At 40.6% G+C, this 19,943-nt stretch overlaps 1 protein-coding gene across 1 annotated transcript; it reads left to right on the top strand.

Moving 5' to 3' along the window:
• Window positions 1-371: 371 nt before the first annotated feature.
• On the top strand, window positions 372-19,618 carry RAB33B (RAB33B, member RAS oncogene family). Its single transcript, XM_068543466.1, has 2 exons — window positions 372-772; window positions 16,496-19,618. Exons 1-2 carry the CDS (start codon window positions 524-526, stop codon window positions 16,934-16,936), a joined length of 690 nt encoding a protein of 229 aa, XP_068399567.1. The 5' UTR covers window positions 372-523; the 3' UTR covers window positions 16,937-19,618.
• The last annotated feature ends 325 nt before the right edge of the window (window positions 19,619-19,943 follow it).

The raw sequence follows: 19,943 nt of genomic DNA on the forward strand, positions 1-19,943 counted from the left end.
CAGCAGGCACACGCCCCCGCAGAAACGGCTCTTCGGCCCTCTCGCGAGAGAGTGCCTGGTGGCACCTCCTTCCCTTCAGCAGTCTTTCTCTCCCCGCCCCCCGAGTGCTCGCGCGGCTTCCTCCGGGGGGCGGGAGCCTCGGACGTGGCGGGGCCGGGCCAGCCGGGGTGCCGGGCCTGGGGCGCTCTGCTCGGCCTCTCGGCAGCTGGGCTTCCGCGCCACCGTCAAGCCCCCGACAGGCCCCGTCCCTTCCCAGGTAGACGGCGCAGGCCTGAGTGACGCCGGGGTGGAGCCGCGGGCCGGGCGGGAGGGTCGGCGAGGCTGGTCTGGGGGGACGCCACACCTGCGCGGGGCGGGGGTGGGGCGGGAAGGTGCGCACGCGCGCTGGCGGCCCGGAGGGCGGTGGCTCCCGCGACGTTGAGCGACGGAGCCCGCGGACTGGGCGAGCTCGCCGGCGGTGGCGTAATCGCCCAGCCTCTCTGCGTCTCCTTTCCTCCGCCTCGGTTTGGGGCGGGGCAGGAGAATGGCTTCGGAGATGGAGTCGTCGCTCGAGGCGAGCTTCTCGTCCAGCGGTGCGATGTCAGGGGCCTCAGGGTTTCTGCCCCCGGCTCGCTCCCGCATCTTCAAGATCATCGTGATTGGCGACTCCAATGTGGGCAAGACGTGCCTGACCTACCGCTTCTGCGCCGGCCGCTTCCCCGACCGCACCGAGGCTACTATCGGGGTGGATTTCCGAGAACGAGCGGTGGAGATTGATGGGGAGCGTATCAAGGTGAGCGGATGGCAGACTGTCAAGGAGGAAGGTTGTCCCGGGGATGACAAGGGTCCCAACCGCTCCGTGGGTTAATTGCTGGCCCGGTGCGGGGCGTGCGCTCCATCTTTTCAAACGCTGGTATGGAGATGGGAGTTGGGTATTGGAAGGATTTGTATATAGCAAACTTCTAAGGCAGTGCTTCTCCAACTTTGCTATGCATGAGGTTTGCCTGGGGATTTTTTTTTTTTAAGTAAATACAAATTCTAATTCGGTCAGGTCTCAGGTGATGCAGATGCAGCTAGTCTGTGGACCACACATTGAGTAGCCAGGGTGTAGGGGGTATCCACTGACTCATGGGCTGTGTCTCACGTGCTGGGAGTTAGTGAAGTAAGACCGAAGGAAAAACAGTGAAATTTCTCAAGCATGGGAATTTCATTTAGGAAATACTACTTGTTAAACATTCATTTTAGCACTGCCCTAGGTACTGTGGAAGTAAAGCCCCTTTGCCTTTGAGGAAGTACTTAGATCTTCTTTTGCATACAGTTTTGTTACAGTAGTTTTGGTATGACATTGAGTTGTTGAGAAGAATCTGATTTCCTGCAGAAACATTCTGCAATTTGTACTTGGTTCCTACTTGGGTTGCCAGAGCACATTCTCGGTGCTACCCGCTGTCAAGTCTTCTTTAAGCCTTACTGGTGGTTCCCGAGACTGGAGACACAGTAACAGTGGAGAAGGTAGTAAGCCCAAGGCCGAGCCTGGGGTTCTGAGGGGTTGCAATGGGGACGTTGGAGAGTAAGGATCAGTGACAGGGCTGAGGCCTCCTGATGATGTAATCCTTAGACACACTTCTTGAGTCTGAGCCACCACTAACCCCTCAGCTACCTGCTGATACCATCCCTTAAAACACGTGGGCCCGAGGAACTGCTCTGCCTTCCTTATACTGCATTTATTTTTTCACTTTAAATTAGGATGTTCATCTTTACCTCAGCCCCCCATGGGGAAAAAATAGGCTCACTTCATTCCCACCCTCACATCCTTGAGGCACAAACAATTTATTTTTTAGTTGCCTAACCACTGCCTCACCTTCCCACCCCCAAAGGGGTTTTACTGCTAATGATAGTAAAGGAGAAATAGGGTTGAAAAGACATCAGTCTTCTGTAGGCCCTTTTGCCTTTTAATCTTCACTTTAATTTTTCATTGTCCCATTCAAGCTGTGAGTGGTGGTCCTTTGGGTGCACCGTATTAGTGAGTTAAGAAAGATTTGTATACATTGCAAAGAGAAAGGTAGAATAAGAGGCTCTTTTTTTTTTTTTTAATTTATTTATTTATTTATTTATGGCTGTGTTGGGTCTTCGTTTCTGAGCGACGGCTTCCTCTAGTTGTGGCAAGCGGGGGCCACTCTTCATCGTGGTGCGTGGGCCTCTCACTATCGCGGCCTCTCTTGTTGCGGAGCACAGGCTCCAGACGCGCAGGCTCAGCAGTTGTGGCTCACGGGCCCAGTTGCTCCGCGGCATGTGGGATCTTCCCAGACCAGGGCTCGAACCCGTGTCCCCTGCATTGGCAGGCGGATTCTCAACCACTGCGCCACCAGGGAAGCCCAAGAGGCTCTTTTCCATCAGAATTATGTTAGGCCCAGGAACCTTTGGGGGAGGAAAGTAGTGGGACTTCTTTCTGAGGTTTGAGAGGGAGTTTGTTTGGGAGAAGAAGGAGTTCTGAGAAAAAGTGCAGGGGCTTTGGCGCCCAACTGACCTGGCTCAAATCTGAACCTATGAAAGGGCTGTGTGTCCTTAGTAGAGTGATCAGCTTTGCCCAAAACTGTCCCAGTTTTGAAACTGAAGTCCCACGTTCCCAGGAACCCCCTCAGTCTCAGGCAGACTGGGGTGGTTGGTTACTCTAGTCGTTAGGCAGTTTCCTTAATCTTTCGGAGACTATCTTCTCATCTGAAAAATTGGGACAATAGTACCACATCAGGCTAATATGAGGGATAGACGAGAACATATATAAGGCACCTGGCTCCATAGTTGGTAATCTTAAGAAGATTCTTCTTCCCTGGTGGTTTAACATCACTTTTTCTCTTTGGCACCATCAATTCTGGAGCTGCACAACCCAAGAGTGAAACAGAGATGGAGTAGGGCATAGGCACACAGCTGAAGGGAAGAGAAATTCCCCTCACATGGAAGCAGGATAATAACAAAATAGAGGGGATGGAGACAGGGGAGGAGTTGGGGTTCAGTGGTCCTTTACCTGCCTCCGGGTTGCCATTTATACTCTAAGATCACAGATGAATCAGGTGCAAATTTAAGAGATACTTACAGCATATTAAAAGTATATAAAATATGTCCAGTGCGTCACATCGCAGGCTTAGCTACTGGGATTAGTGGTGGCAGTGATAAGTAAAGCAGAACCAGAGATGTGATGTAGCTGGGAGCACAGAGTTGATCCCTCTGGTGGAGAGGAGCGAGGAGAGAACATTTTTCTCTGGGATTGTTCTTCCTGAGCTTCAGCTCAACCTGATACGTTGATAGGGTCCCTTAGTTGATATCCTAGTTGATAGGGACACTGAGTTTCTTTCTTTCTTTCTTTTTTATTTATTTATTTATTTATTTATTTATTTATTTTTGGCTGTGTTGGGTCTTCGTTGCTGTGTGCAGGCTTTCTCTAGTTGCGGCGAGCGGGGGCTACTCATCGTTGTGGTACGCAGGCTTCTAATTGTGGTGGCTTCTCTTGTTGCGGAGCACAGACTCTAGGTGCACGGATTTCAGTAGTTGTGGCACATGGGCTCAGCAGCTGTGTCTCGTGGGCTCTAGAGCACAGGCTCAGTACTTGTGGTGCACGGGCTTAGTTGCTTCGCGGCATGTGGGATCTTCCCGGACCAGGGCTCGAACCCGTGTCCCCTGCACTGGCAGGCGGATTCTTTTTTTTTTTTTTTTTTTTTTTTGCTGAGTCGCACAACTTACGGGGTTCCCTGACCAGGGATTGAACCCGGGCCACAGCAGTGAAAGCACCGAGTCCTTCCTAACCACTGGACTGCCAGGGAACTCCCTCTTTTTATTCTTCCTAAGGCCTTATCCATTGACTTGTATCTCCAACAGTAAGACTTGAGAGAGATTTTTATTGAGGTTGAAAAGATTACAGAAATGTTCAGAGATTTCTGTAGTAGAAAAGGACATGGCTATTTTGGAAAATTTTTTCAAGGTTTGTTTTGGTGTCTTAAAAAAGAAAAAAACAAACCCTGAAGTGATATAGAAGAGCTTCATTCCATGTGTTGCTGCTACTTCTTTTTTGTTAACCTATAATATATCTTAAGTGCTGCTGAAATGTTCATATTATTTCTTTGGAAAATTATAAGCTTAACCTGAAGTGACATTTCTTCTAATTTTTCATCTTAAAGTGAAAGCTGGGAAGCTCTATGTTACTTTACTAATAAAATGACATTCTAGACATTATTTTTATTTGTTTGATAAAAGTGAGATATTGTGTTAAATGTTTTGTGGCCTGGAAATTTTTCAGAGAGCATGTCTTACAGTAGTGCTATTTCAGAATCACTTAAAATGTTTCACGAAATGTAATTAAGTCTATATTTGTTAGTCTGTCCTAAGTACTATATATGTATAATTGAAAGAGTAAAATCTTGTTTGTAGAATTTTGGAAGTTAAATAAAATTATAGAATTAATTCCTTAAATAAAAATACATTTGATTTTTTGGGGTTTTTTTTCTTAACCATATTTGCTTATTTATTTATTTTTATTTTATGGCTGTGTTGGGTCTTCATTTCTGTGTGAGGGCTTTCTCTAGTTGGGGCAAGTGGGGGCCACTCTTCAGCGCGGTGCGCGGGCCTCTCACTATCGCGTCCTCTCTTGTTGCGGAGCACAGGCTCCAGACACGCAGGCTCAGTAGTTGTGGCTCATGGGCCTAGCTGCTCCGGGGCATGTGGGATCCTCCCAGACCAGGGCTCGAACCCGCGTCCCCTGCATTGGCAGGCAGACGCTCAACCACTGCGCCACCAGGGAAGCCCATACATTTGCTTTTTAAATTGAGACTCTAATCCTCATGCTCCTTCCTTCTGTGTGTATCCTCCTCATAGCCGTATTCCTTTCGTATCAGCGTGTGGCAATGGCAGACACCAGCAGAATCATTAAAGCCTAGTGTTGGGTTTAATCTCTTTCTCAACTAGGGATCATCAGTTCCTATTTGAACTTTGAGATAGCTTACTTATTATTTGTGGTGATATGAAATTTTCCTATGTTAATATTAACTAAAGGAAAACAACCAGGACTTCTTGCCCCATTGGTCAGTCAAACATTTAATGAGTAATTGCTGGAAAGAAGACATTTTGTTAGGCACAAAGAATTATGATTCAGTGCAGGAATCAGCAAACCATGCTTGAGGGCTAAATACGGTCTGCTGCCTGTTTTTTTAATTTGTTCTTCTGCTTTTTAAGTTGAAATATGGTTGATGTACAATATTATGTTAGTTTCAGGTGTACTACATAGTGATTTGATATTTGCATGCATTATGAAATGATCACCACAATAAGTCCAGTAACCATCTATGCACTGCTGCCTGTTTTTATATGGCCTGCAAGCTAAGAATGATTTTTACGTTTAGAAAAAAAAATTTATTTATTTGGCTGCGCCAGGTCTTAGTTGCAGCACGCGGGATCTTCTAGTTGCGGCATGCGGGAGGAGCTTTTAGTTGCGGCCTGAGAACTCTTAGTTGCAGCATTCGGGATCTAGTTCCCTGACCAGGGATCGAACCCAGGCCCCCTGCCTTGGGAGCACGGAGTCTTAGCCACTGGACCACCAGGGAAGTCCCGATTCTTACGTTTTTAAATGGTTGGAGGAAAAAAAAAAATCGAAGGAATAAGATTTCATGACAAGTGAAAATTTTATGAAATTTAAATTTCAGTGTCCCTAAATAAAGTTGTATTGAAACACAGCTAGGCTCATTTGTTTACATATTGTGCTTGCTTTTGCACAACAGTGGCAGAGTTGAGCAGTGGTTGTGACAGAGACTGTTAGGCCTGCAAAGCCTAACATAACACAGAAAAAGTTTGCTGACCCTGATGTACTCCGTAGGTGATTTGCTGTCCTAGATAGGGGTAAGATTTTTTTTTTTTTTTAATTTATTTATTTATTTATTTATTTTTGGCTGTGTTGGGTCTTCGTTTCTGTGCGAGGGCTTTCTCTAGTTGCAGCAAGCGGGGGCCACTCTTCATCACGGTGCGCGGGCCTCTCACTATCGTGGCCTCTCTTGTTGCGGAGCACAGGCTCCAGACGCGCAGGCTCAGTAGTTGTGGCTCGCGGGCTCTTAGTTGCTCCGCGGCATGTGGGATCTTCCCAGACCAGGGCTTCGAACCCGTGTCCCCTGCATTAGCAGGCAGATTCTCAACCACTGCGCCACCAGGGAAGCCCAGGGGTAAGATTTATATACCTAAAAAGATGACTAGCAAAACCAGGCAGTAGGTGAGGGCCAAGTTACTGGCTTGGATGTTGGTGGAGGGATTGTTCTCACTTGGAGGGAGGTTTTGATGGGGAACGTCAGCAGGATGAAAGGTTCCCGCGGGAAAGTGGCAAGTGAGAAGACTGCGAAGGTTTTGGTAGCAACGTTTCTGAAGAGTTTGGAAAACAGCTAGGGTGTAGCTTGATTTTGTACGTGTGGCAAAAAGTCCAAGTGCTCTAGGAAGATAAATGTGGCAGCGATTGAGGAGGAATCCTGGGAGAGACTCGATCTGCCCCGTGACCTGTTTTTCTATCTACATCCTCTCCTTTAGAAGCCTCTTGACTTCACCTGTCACGTCTATGAGGATAACTTCCAAATCTTTGTTTGGCCCAGACCTCTCTCCTCATCTGTCATTCTGCATTTCCTGTTGTTTTGTAGACATGGCTATTTGGATAATCCCTCCCTCCCCTCAAAATTCCGACGTGAGTTCATCGTCCCTGTCAAATCTGCCTCTCCTGTTTCTCCTCGACGTGACCTAGGTGGTCCTGATGTTATCCTTCTCATCCCGGAGGCCTCGCCTCTCTCCTTTGCTCCCTAAATCCTTAGTTTTCTACCTGGGTGATTTCTCTCATTCACCCTTCCTTCGGAATCCTAGTTCATCTTTTCTACGCTCTGCTCTATTGCAGCAGCTCAACTTCACCCAACCCCAGTCCTCAATTAATCTGTTTTTGTACATTGTTGCCAAAATGCCAGATGCGTGTAGCGCTTTGGGGAGAGTAATCTCCCCTGCCTCAGATGCTCTGAGTAGTTCTCCATTATTTTGTAAAGTTCCAACTTTTTTTTTTAAACGTCTTTATTGGAGTATAATTGCTTTACAATGGTGTGTTAGTTTCTGCTTTATAACAAAGTGAATCAGTTATACATATACATATGTTCCCATATCTCTTCCCTCTTGCATCTCCCTCCCTCCCACCCTCCCTATCCCACCCCTCTAGGTGGTCCAACTTTTTAAATTAACATAAGGCCTTCCTTCTCTTGCTCCAGACTGCTTTTCTAACTTAACTTTTTTTCCCCATTAATTTCCTTCAAGTACCCTATAGTCCAGCCAATTATTTCCTGATCCCTATGTTTTCCTCTTACGTTTCCCACTATTTGCCTGGAATATCCCCCCTTCCCATATTTCACCACATGTACTTCTTCCTTATTCAACTCAGTGTGTCTGTATTAGGAATCTCCCTGCCTCTCATTCTCAATTCTATTTCTTCCTTCTATCAGCTTCCTTTAGCACCTTACCTGCGCCTTTAAACTCCCTCTCTTTCCTCATTGTGCTATATATGCATCCACCTCTTTTATTAGGTCTTACTCAGTCTTGTTCAGGACAGGGCACGTGTCTGATAACCCCGTAGACATCTTCCAGTGTCTGGCTCAGTTTCTAAACTATGCAGGATTCGGATAAGTGCTGCCTACTTGGTGGCAGCAGATCAATTGGTAGGCTGCTCTGGAAATCCAAATCGGCGTGATAAGGGAAGCTAATGAAAGAAAGAGGCGGTAAGAGAGGCATTTTGATGATAAAGCCAAAAGGCTTCAGGAACTGGCTTTTGGTGATGAGAAGGAAGAGGACTCAGATGGCTGAGGGTGTGGGTCAGGTTGACTGGAGGGAGGTATGCCTTTAGTAGAGGTGAGAAGTACAATATGGAAGATTGAAGTTTGAGAGGCTCCGTAAAAAGTTTTGTCATAGTCATTTCTTTGTTGAGATGGTGGTGTGCTCAAATGGAAATGTCAGATTCGCAGCTAGAAGTGTGCAATTGGAGGAGATAATCATGAATACGAAGTTGAAGCCGGGGAGCATAGATGGATGAGAACAAAATGCCCAGTTTAGTTAAATGCATAGGGAGTGGAGGAGAGCTTTGTTTCATGGCGTGATGAAGATGATATGCAATGAATGCTGAAGCCAAATATAAATCAGATTATTTACCCTTCTCCATTGTTCTGTCTTGATCTTTATTAAAAGTCATCTAATGTTTATAAGTCAAAGCATATTTTATAAGACATCATCTCATACCTTACCTTACTAGAATTAAAATGATAATTCATCTTAAAATGTGGTGATGGTGGGTAGGGAGATACCAAATTGGTCCTGTTGATTTGATTTGCATTGGAATTCAGAGAATGAGAGTATTAACAGTTGGGGTACCCTAAAAAGAATCTTAATTTGTGACTCCTTAGCTCAGAAAACTTTGGGATATTTGGGTCTAGTCTGACAGAGATTCTGTATTGCAGTGGTTTGGTGAGGCCTGTATGGTACAAGCAATACACATTTTCACAGACCCAAGCCATTCTATATCTGAAGGACCCCTGGAACCAGGCCAGAGTCCCATTCTTCTTCCAGCCTGATTTCAGAAGCCTGTGATTCTTGTACCTCATCTTTGCAGGTGGTAACATTGGTGTGTGTACTCAGGTGGTGAGATGTGATAGAATTATTTACTTTCCAGGAATCTTTAATCAGTAATCAAGATCTTGTGCTTTAGAGTCTGTGTTGGGACTCTGTACTCAAAGTAGCAAAGCAAAATGAAAATTTTTTGTTTCACATAACTGGAAACCCAGAAGTAAAGTTCTCTTTCTGCCAGTTCCAACACCAGTCCTGAAATGGAGACTCCGTGGTTCTGATTGGGGATTGTGACACATGCCCATCCCTAAATTGTGGTGGGGAGGTGGAGGTGGCAGTGCTGGAATTTACAACCCAGGGCTCCCAGCTCTTGCTTCCTTTCTCTCCCTGCTTACTCTCTTCCTATCCCTTTCATTAGGCTATAATTAAATTCTTCCTTTGAAGTATTCCTTTCAAATAGTCACACAAAATTTGTTACTTCTACTTATTAGGGAAGCTAAAAACCCCTAAAATTTAAAATAAATTTTAAAATTTGCCATTTGGATCTATACATCAGATGTATATATTTCTACTTTGTATACCCAAAGCAAAAAGAGTTCTCTTGAAATGTTACTTACACTCCTTATGATGTTGATTTACATCATCAAGTTGTTAATAGAAGCTTTTATGTAATTACCAGGTGATCTTTTATATAGGCTGCTTAGAAGCAAAAATAATAAAAACGTGTTCTTTGAAAGAACAGGGGAAGAGGAAATTTGATAGCTGATCAAAGAAAGGTCATCTGGGCTAATACCCTTATCCTTTTCAGTCAAGCAAAAAAAGCATTAAATCAATCTAGCCAGGTCATTTCTCATTTTGGTCATAAAGCTACTAAAAAGAGCTTTCATGAACAGTAGGAATCTGCTCTTTGGGACTTCCCTGGTGGCGCAGTGGTTAAGAATCTGCCTGCCAATGCAGGGGACACGGGTTCGAGCCCTGGTCCGGGAAGATCCCACATGCCACGGAGCAACTAAGCCCGTGCGCCACAACTACTGAGCCTGTGCTCTAGAGTCCGCAAGCCACAACTACTGAGCCCGCGTGCCGCAACTACTGAAGCCCGCACGCCTAGAGCCCGTGCTCCGCAACAAGAGAAGTCACTGCAGTGAGAAGCCTGCGCACTGCAACGAAGAGTAGCCCCCGTTGTCTGCAACTAGAGAAAGCCTGTGTGCAGCAGCGAAGACCCAATGCAGCCAAAAATAAATAAATAAATAAATTTATTTAAAAAAAAAAATGAGGACAACCTACAGAACGGGAGCAAATATTTACAAATCATATACCTGACAAGGGTCTAGTGTCCAGAATCTATATGTGTACGCACATGCGTGCACACACACACTTTATCAATAATAAAAAGACAAATAATTAAAACTGGGCAAAGCATTGAATAGACATTAAAAAAAAAAAAAAGAATCTGCCCTTAGTATTTAGCGATTAGGTTGTCATTTTTGTTGGAACTTGATATTGGAATTTAAAGTAGAGATTCGTGAAATATTATTAACGTATATTTTATGTTATCTTTATAATGTTTAAAATGGGAGTAATATCTTGTAGAAGCACCTATGAGCCATTTTCTTTCTTAAGATATTAAGTATTAAATTGGGAAAAATTGCTTTGAAAATACTTCCTAACTTAACATTTCCCGGGACAAAAGCATGTCACTTCCTTAGGTTCCAGAGCGTCGTTTTCTCTTTTTTTTTAAAGCATTGTGAACCACTCCACTCATAGCTAAAGCTCAAGATTTTTCTAGGTTATCGTGAGGTTTGTTCCCTGCTGCGTATCTATATGTGTCTCTCTCTTTCAGTCAAAGTTTCCTCTAGCCTTCTGTGGCTGACAGTTTTTATTAGTTGTCCTGTCCTTTCTTTGCCGGGTCTCTCACTGCTCCTTCTGCAGCCCGCTGGCCCTCACCTCAGTGTCCTGTGCAGACCTGAAAGGCAGCAGGCAGCATAACACTGTGTCTGTGTCCTATGCCTTCACTGGTTCTAGCAATTCGGTGAGTGAAATTTTGAAGCTTCCTTTTAGATACACTCGGCCCTTCATATCCATGGGGAAATATTTGGGGAAAAAAAATTCCGGAAAGTTCCAAAAAGCAAACCTTGAATTTGCCCACTGCTGGCAAGTATTTACATAGCATTTACTTTGCATTAGGTATTATAAGTAATTTAGAGATGACAGAGTATATGGATGTGTGTAGGTTAAATGCCAGCACTATGCCATTTTATATAAAGGACTTGAGCATCCGTGGATTTTGGTATTTTGTGGGGTCCAGGAACCAATCCCCCATGGATACTGAGAGACAGCTGTACTTCTTTGTAAGTGCCTCACTTAACATAGTATTTACTTTTACGGTTCTCCAATAAAGTGTGCAGAGTTATTATTTACGACTTCTTGTTTCCTGGAAGTTTTGATATGATTAGAATGTTTTGAGCAGGGCTGATGGGAAGAGGGGTATCGTTGAGTCAATCCTAGCCTCAAACAAGCAAGTGGTTTTCTTAGGGATAAACATCCTAATCATCACCACTTACATTTATTGAGGACTTCTACGGTTCTTTGAGGCAGGTCTAAATTCTGCGTAATTTTTGTTTTTTAAATTTTAGTTTGTTAAAACAAATAGAACAAATGTATGTTTGTTGTGGAAAACAGAGTAAAGTAGAAATAAAGGGGGAAATTGCCTTAAAGACAACCATTGTTAATGTTTTGGTATATTTCCTTTTTGTGTGCTTTTTATTATTTTTTTAACTTAAAAATATACTCTGCTTAAAACATTATAAATCATTCTTCATTGATGAAATGATTTTTTAAATTAATTTTTATTGGCGTATGGTTGATTTACAATGTTGTGTTAGTTTCTGCTGTACAGCAAAGTGAATCTATTATACATGTATCCACTCTTTTTTAGATTCTATTCCCATATAGGTCATTCCAGAGCATTGAGTAGAGTTCCCTGTGCTATACAGTAGGTTCTTACTAGTTATCTTTTTATATATAGCAGTGTGTCTGTTTCCGTCCAAATCTCCCAGTTTATCCCTCCCCCCCGCCCCCCGCTTCCCTCCTTAGTAACCAAAGTTTGTTTTCTATAATACATCTGTCATCTGTGACTCTATTCCTGTTTTGTATATAGGTTCATTTGTATCCATCGATGAAATGATTTTTGAAAACCTGAGCTGCAAGAATGTTACTAAAAGGGAAAAGATCAGTTCCAGTTTCTCTGGACAGCTTTTATGTAGGTCATGCAAATTATTCCCTAAATCTCTTTCTGAATGTTAAAGATACAGTTTGAAGTGGGTTTTGTTTTTTCATTCTAAAAAACTGAGATATTTAAGATTTATGCTTTGAAAATATACAATTCAGTGGTTTTTAATATATTCACAAGCCTGTGTAACATCATCACTAACTCCAGAACATTTCATCACCCCAGAAAGAAACCCTATGCCCATGATCAATCACTCCCCATTCCTCCCATTCCCTCAGACCCTGGCAACAACTAATCTACTTACTGTCTCTAGGGACTTGCCTTATAGTGGACATGTCATATACATGGAATCTTACAATGTATGGCCTTTTGTGTCTTGGCTTCTTTCGCTCAGCATAATGTTTTCAAGATTCATCCATGTTGTAACATGTGTCAGTACTTCATTCCTTTTTATGGCTGAATAATGTTCCATTATATGGACATACATTTTATTTATCCATTCATAAGTTGGTGGATATTTGGGTTGTTTCCACCTTTTAACTATTATGAATAATGCTGCTATGAACATTTGTGTACAAGTTTTTGTGTGAACATGCCTTTTTGGTTCTCTTGGATATACACCTAGGAGTGGAATTGCTGGGTCACATGGCAACTGTCTCTCGCGCTCTCTTTTTTTTTCCCTAATTTGTTGAAGTGAAATTCAAATAACATCAAAGTAACTGTTTTAAAGTGAGCCATTCAGTGCATTCGTAATGTTGTACAAGCACCACCTCTATCTAGTTTCAAATTATTGCCATCACTCCAAGTAAGATCCCTCACCCATTAAAGTTTCTCCCCATTCCCCAGCCTCTGGCAACTACCAGTCTATATTCTGTCTTTATGGGTTTGTCTATTTTGGTTATTTCATATAAGTGGAACCATAGAAATGTGGCCTTTTGTGTCTGGTTTCTTCTACTTAGCATATTTTGGAGGCTTATCCATGTTGTAGCATGTGTCAGTACTTCATTCCCCCTTTTTTTTAAGGTCTTTATTGAATTTGTTACAATATTGCTTCTGTTTTATGTTTTTTGGCCACGAGGCATGTGGGATCTTAGCTCCCCAACCAGGGATCAAACCCGCACCCCCTGCATTGGAAGGTGAAGTCTCAACCACTGGACCGCCAGGGAAGTCCCTTCATTCCTTTTTATGGCTAAATAAAATTCTGTTTAACTTTTTGAGGAACTGCCAAACTTTTCTACAGTGGCTGCACTTACATCCCCACCAGCAATGTATGAGAGTTCCACTTTTCCACATTTCTGCAAACGCTTGTTATCGATTTGCATTTGTTTGATGGCTAATGATGTTGAGCAGCTTTTCATGTACTTATTGAACATTTGTATATTTTCTTTGGAGAAACATCTATTCACATCCTTTGCCGATTTTTTAATTGGGTTATGTGTCTTTTTATTATTGAGTTGTAAGAGGTCTTAAATATTTTGAATACTAGACCCCTAACACATGTATTATTTACAGATATTTTCTCCCATTCTTTGAGTTGTCTTTTCACTTTCATGATAATGTCCTTCGAAGCACAAACATTTTTAATTTTGATGAAGTCCAGTTTATCTATTTTTTTCTTTTGTTGGTTCTGCTTTAGGTATCATAGCTAAGAAACCATTGCCTAATCCAAGGTCACAAATATTTACCCCTATGTTTTCTTCTAAGATTTTTATGGTTTTAACTTAAATTTAGATCTTTCATCCATTTTGAATAAATTTTTTATATGGTGTGAGGTAGGGGGTCCAACTTCATTTTTTGCATATTTTCCCAGCACCATTTATTGAAACGTCCGTGCTTTCCCTCACTGAATTGTCCTGGCAGTCTTGTAGAAAATCAATTGACCATAGATAATATGGATTTATTTCTGGACTCTAAGTTCTGTTCCACTGATCTGTATTTCTAATCTTATGCTGATAGTACACAGTGTAGCTTTGTAATAAATTCCGACATCTGTAGCTTGAAAGAGTTTTAGTTGTATGCTGAGTGTTTTTATTCTTAACATGTTAATCGGGGTTAAAAAAAAATATTTTTCTTAAAAAGGAAAGTTGTATTTTTAAAAAATTGTAATTTACCTTATTAGTTCTTTGCATAGTTAGTGTAGCTAGTCTATGAATCCTTATTTTATAGGGTCTGAAACTAAATTTTACTTTTACTGTTGAGGAAGCAAAGCCCTAGTGGTGTAAGTAAACTATGGGTACACAGTAGGTATTTAATAAATTTTTTGTTGATTTAAATAGTCTTCGATGTTATTAATTCTTAGTTTGCTGACAACTGTTTGCTTCTACCTCTGATTTATATGATACTGAGTCTTTATGGCCCATCTGTCAACTGTGTTGCTTACATCACAAAGTGCGTATTTTTTAACAAAGTACTGTGTGAAGTGGTCTCTAGGAGTGCGTCAAGGCAGAACCTGTACTTCCCTGAGTAAATGTGACTGTAAGCGGTAAAGGTTTTAAACAGTGTACATAGCAAATAATTTTAGGATAGCATTCAGCTACATGTAAGAGAAATTCAACTATGGTGATTTAACCGTGTAAGGTTTTATTTTTCTCATGTAATAAGGAGACCAGGGGCAGCAGTCTGTATGATGGTACGCTGTCAGCAGTATTCTATTTATGCTAGACTTCTGCTCTATCATTCTTGTGTGTGGCTTTCTTCTTCATGCTTATAAAATGGCTGCTGAGCCTCCCAGCATGATATTCCATTCCAGGCAGAGCGGGTGTGGTGAGAGAAGTGCAAAAGGCACGTGCCAAATGCTCTTTTTTAAAAAAAATCACAAATCAGTTTATTTTTCTAGAAACCCCCACTGAAAAAACTATTTACAAATTATTAGACAGAACTGTGTCACTGGTCCCCATAGTTCCAAGAGAGCCTGAGAAATCAAGTTTCTACGGGCATATCTTGTTTTACTACACTTGCAGATGGTGCATTTTTTACAAAGTGAAGTTTTATGGCAACACTGACTTGTCAGATGATGGTGAGCATTCTTTAGCAATAAATTATTTTTAAATTAAGGTATGTACTCTGTTTTTTTAGATAAATACCATTGCACACTTAATAAACTACAGTATAGTGTAAACATAACTTTTATATGCAGTGGGAAACCAAAAAATTCGTGTGACTCGATTTATTGTGATATTTGCTTTATTGCAATGGTCTGGAACCAAACCTGCAATATCTCCAGGATATGCCTGTATAGTATTTTATATTTCCACCTGGAACAAAGTTAGATTTATGTTAATTTGGAAGAAAGGGAGAATATTTCAGAGATGGAGAAATTTGGACTAAAAAGAGCTACCACCAAAAAAAGATGAAAAAAATCAAAACTGCTAAAAACGAAGGTAGCATGAAAGAGAGTGGTGATCAATATTTCCATCTCTAATCACATTTTTAAATATATTTATTCATTCATTACATCTTAATTGAGCACTTACCATATACTGCCGTGTTCTCAGCGCTTCCTGTCTTACATCCTACTTACTCTGGGTGTCATCTACAGTCTCCCCTCAATTTCACTCTCCTTCGGTATTGCTCTAGAGAAATCACCAGTTTAGGCTATCTAAGCAAATCTGCCTCTAGTCTTTTCCATTGTGACCAGTACCCTCCTCATTTAACTTTTTTTAGGAACCAAACAAAGGCAGGATAAATTCAGTGTTTTAAGAGAATCATAACACATGACTTGTATTTAGCTTTATTTATTTATCTATTAATAAATTTATTTACTTATTTATTTATTTTTGGCTGCGTTGGGTCTTCATTGCTCCACGTGGGCTTTCTCTAGTTGCGGCGAGCGGGGCCTACTCTTCGTTGCGGTGCACAGGCTTCTCATTGCGGTGGCTTCTCTCGTTGCAGAGCATGGGCTCTAGGCACACGGGCTTCAGCAGTTGTGGCTCCCGGGCTCTAGAGTTCAGGCTCAGTAGTTGTGGCCCACGGGCTTAGTTGCTCCGCGGCACGTGGGATCTTCCCGGACCAGGGCTCGAACCTGTGTCCCCTGCATTGGCAGGTGGATTCTTAACCACTGCGCCACCAGGGACGCCCTGTATTTAGTTTCAGATATCATTTTCCCCAACTCCCCCGTATTTCCATTAGGAGGTATTGGAATATTTTTATTGGTAGAGATGTTTAGGATAGATAAGTGACTTCCTATTCATTTAAAATTTTCAAAGGGGCCTGGATTTTATAGGATATATATATATATATTGATTTGGGGGCTAGATCTCATGACTTTTCACATCTATCCTAAGTCTACTATTTTAAATTAGATGAGTGAAATGTAGGGAAGGGCATATTGTAACCAAATTTGCAGGAATTAGACACTTCACATGTTTGTTAAAACCTGTTATCTGTTTCTCTTAGCGTTTTAAAATCAATTTTTGAGGTATAATTTTTCTAAACAAACTTGATTTACTGAAATTAAAGTGCTAAATTGAAGTCTTTGTTCTGACACTTGCATTAATGATGAGGTAACTAGACTAGTATCATGAAATTTGGATCCCTTAAATAATACTGAAAAGGCATCATGGAAGGGAGCAAAGTAGTACAAGTGAAGAAGTAGGAAAGACCATGCAAAGGTGGTTAAATGTTTCTGTATGTATAATTGGAATGAAACTTTCAGTTTTCCTCTTTTTTTCCCCCCACTTTCAGATCCAGTTATGGGACACAGCGGGACAAGAACGATTCAGAAAGAGCATGGTCCAGCACTACTACAGAAATGTACATGCTGTTGTCTTCGTGTATGATATGACCAACATGGCGAGTTTTCATAGCCTGCCATCTTGGATAGAAGAATGCAAACAGCATTTGCTAGCCAACGATATACCACGGATTCTTGTTGGAAATAAATGTGACTTGAGGAGTGCCATTCAGGTACCCACGGACTTGGCACAGAAATTTGCTGACACGCACAGTATGCCTTTGTTTGAAACCTCTGCTAAAAACCCCAATGATAATGACCACGTGGAAGCTATATTTATGACCTTGGCTCATAAGCTGAAGAGCCATAAACCGTTAATGCTTAGTCAACCCCCTGATAATGGAATTACCCTGAAGCCTGAACCAAAGCCTGCAGTGACGTGCTGGTGCTAAATCACGGTCTTTATTGTACAATCTAATTTTGACTAAAGAAATACTTTTGAAGTATGACAGTGATAAGTCATAGAATTTAATCTCAAATATAATGGATTATCCTGACACTTTACTGTTTATCATTGTCATGCTTATTTTTGTATTTTGTATCTGCTTCATCAAGTTTGTCACTGCGGCAACACAAGGAAAAAGTTAGTTTTCAGAGGTTGAAGTGAAACAGAGTTAGGATGAATCAGAACATCTTTCCATTGAGAGCCCAATGAGGAGGCTTCAAATGAGAGTATGATGGGATTTTAAGAGTCAGTGATTGTTTAATCCTGTGTTCCTGGGATTGAAAAAATATATGAAGGGTTTAGTATACTTACTCGTATGTGCTTTGAATGGGAAGTGTTCTCAATAGGATAAAAACTGGTATTTGCCTCTCCCTAGAGTTCTTTCTTTGTATTATTAATGTACTTAAATGCATTATTATTGGTACATTTTAGAGCCAAGACTTTAATTCCAGTGGAAGGAGAGAGCCTAGAATGTTTTCTGGTTCTCAGTCCATAAAGAATGACCTTTTCAACAGTTCTAGATGCTTGATATTTCAAATCACTATCAATCAGGTCTACAAAAAAACAATCATTGTTATTTCTAAAAGAGTAATTTGAATTGTTTTCTTACTAAATTCTACACAATATGCAAAAGTAAATCAGATAATAAGGTGCTTTATACTTTATTTTGATACCTTTAAACAGTGAAAAACTAATTGAAAGATTTGAGGAGGTGTAATTTGGGGAAAAATAGCTAAACATGGTTCCTGGCTACCACAAAAGACCTATTCCTGGCTTTTTGTCGAGCTGTGTGTCAGACATAGTATCTCTTGCTCTCCCCCAACCCCCAATCAATTTAATGCCTAAAGGCTGAATAAGCAAATCATCTTCCATTTGGATTGTAACTCTGAGGGCATACCTGTAATTGCTATGAGTCTACATTTTATTTCTGTAGTAGTACATTACAGTACTTCTGTTGTTTAAATCTTTAAATTTTTATGGTCACAACAAACTACTCCTCCTCAGTATAAAAAATAAATTAGATGTTGAAAAATATCTAGTCTATCCCTTGGTGGTAGAAAGAATATTTCAAAAAGTTTTTTTACCCTAAATACTTTTATTTTGAATTTAAGACTTTGCACATAGGAAATAGTAAGCTTGCATGTGAAGCTATTACATGAATGGAATGTAAGCCATGAACTTTATCTGAAGTGTGCACATTTACTAATTCTGAAAGATTGCTGAACTTAATAATTTTAGAGGAAATTAAGCCAAAAGATGATTATACGTAAAATATTTTCAGAATGTGGGAAACCAATTAAATATGTGATGTAATCTAATTTAGGATTTTTTGTTTAATCGTGATGGTGGTCCTGACTGGATAATTTACTTATGAAAACAAGATAATTCTATTAAATGTACTAATGGAAAGTAATAATTATAGGAAATAATTATTCTGTTTTAAACATTAGAGCTTAAGGAAAAACAAATTGGCTTTGTTTGCTTTTAAGAAGATTAATCCATTTTTCTTATCATGGTAGAATTAAAAATGGTTTGACTTTGTCTAAATTAGTGTTGATTTGCAGCTATTTTTATAGTAAAACAATGACAGCTGTTATAATTGTCATGGGCGTAACAGTTTTTTAAAGAAGGGAATCTGTTTATTGCTTATCAAAACATTTTCTAAAGTGGGGGAAGAAAGTTTACAGACTTTCCAAGCACATTTTTTTTTTCAGTGCTGTTATTAACTCATGTTTTTATATATATATATTTTTTTTTATTTTTTGGCTGTGTTGGGTCTTCATTTCTGTGCGAGGGCTTTCTCTAGTTGCGGCAAGCGGGGGCCACTCTTCATCACGATGCGTGGGCCTCTCACTATCGCGACCTCTCTTGTTGTGGAGCACAGGCTCCAGACGCGCAGGCTCAGTAGTTGTGGCTCACGGGCCTAGTTGCACCGCGGCATGTGGGATCTGCCCAGACCAGGGCTCGAACCCGTGTCCCCTGCATTGGCAGGCAGATTCTCAACCACTGCACCACCAGGGAAGCCCATTACTCATATTTTTAAAAAGGTAATTTAACTTTATTTCTTTTTGTAAGAAGTTAGTAGTAAGTATCCTTTAAAGTTCTGTAAAAGAACTTATGTTTTCACTTTAATATTTATTAATTTTAAAATATTTGTATCCCATTTGTAGTGATTTGTTGTTTTAATTTTTTCTACATATGTGTTTACTTTTAAAAAGAACATACTTATCAGTTGAATGGGGATAAAGCTTTTAGATATTTTCCAAAATATTTATAAAACACTTCACAGACTATTGAGAAGTCACTTACAAAATGGTGGCTATCAAACAACTAATTATTAATTTTTAAAGCACAAATCACACATTTTGTAACTCCTGTATGAATTTAACTGTGACCTTTAGTTGAAAACCTCAGATATGTTTTGGAAAAGTCATAAATTGAGAACACCAAAGGAAACTAATCCAGATTCTAATGAAGTTAGCTATTAATGACAATGCTTTATTGACAGTATATTGCTAATACATTTCCTCATGAAATCTAAACCAGAGTTAAATAATTTTGTTATGGAATAGCGTCACTGTAACTTTGCCCTCATGAAGTTCAATAAACCAGCTTTGGTATAAAGAAATTGTGGTTTATTTTCTTTGTTTGGTTACTAGGTTGAGCATAAAAAAAAAAAAAAAAAAAAAATCTCTTGTTTTCCTCTGGCTTCCAGGTAGTATGCAATACATTAGAATCAAACACACAAAAACTAACCCATTTGGAAACACATTCAAGATTAAAGAACTTTTCAGGAAAAAACCCGAAGTATTAAAATTAGCTGATAGGGTAGCTTTTTTATTTGTAAGGCTGAGTAATCCAATTTGTTTAAGAACAAACACTTCAGTGCAAATGGCACATATCACAAGAGTGGTTGGCGTCTGTATATTTAAAGGTAGAAGAATTTAGCAGAA

The sequence above is a fragment of the Eschrichtius robustus genome, chromosome 4 (assembly GCF_028021215.1).
Source record: "Eschrichtius robustus isolate mEscRob2 chromosome 4, mEscRob2.pri, whole genome shotgun sequence".
Classification (NCBI taxonomy): Eukaryota; Metazoa; Chordata; class Mammalia; order Artiodactyla; family Eschrichtiidae; genus Eschrichtius; species Eschrichtius robustus.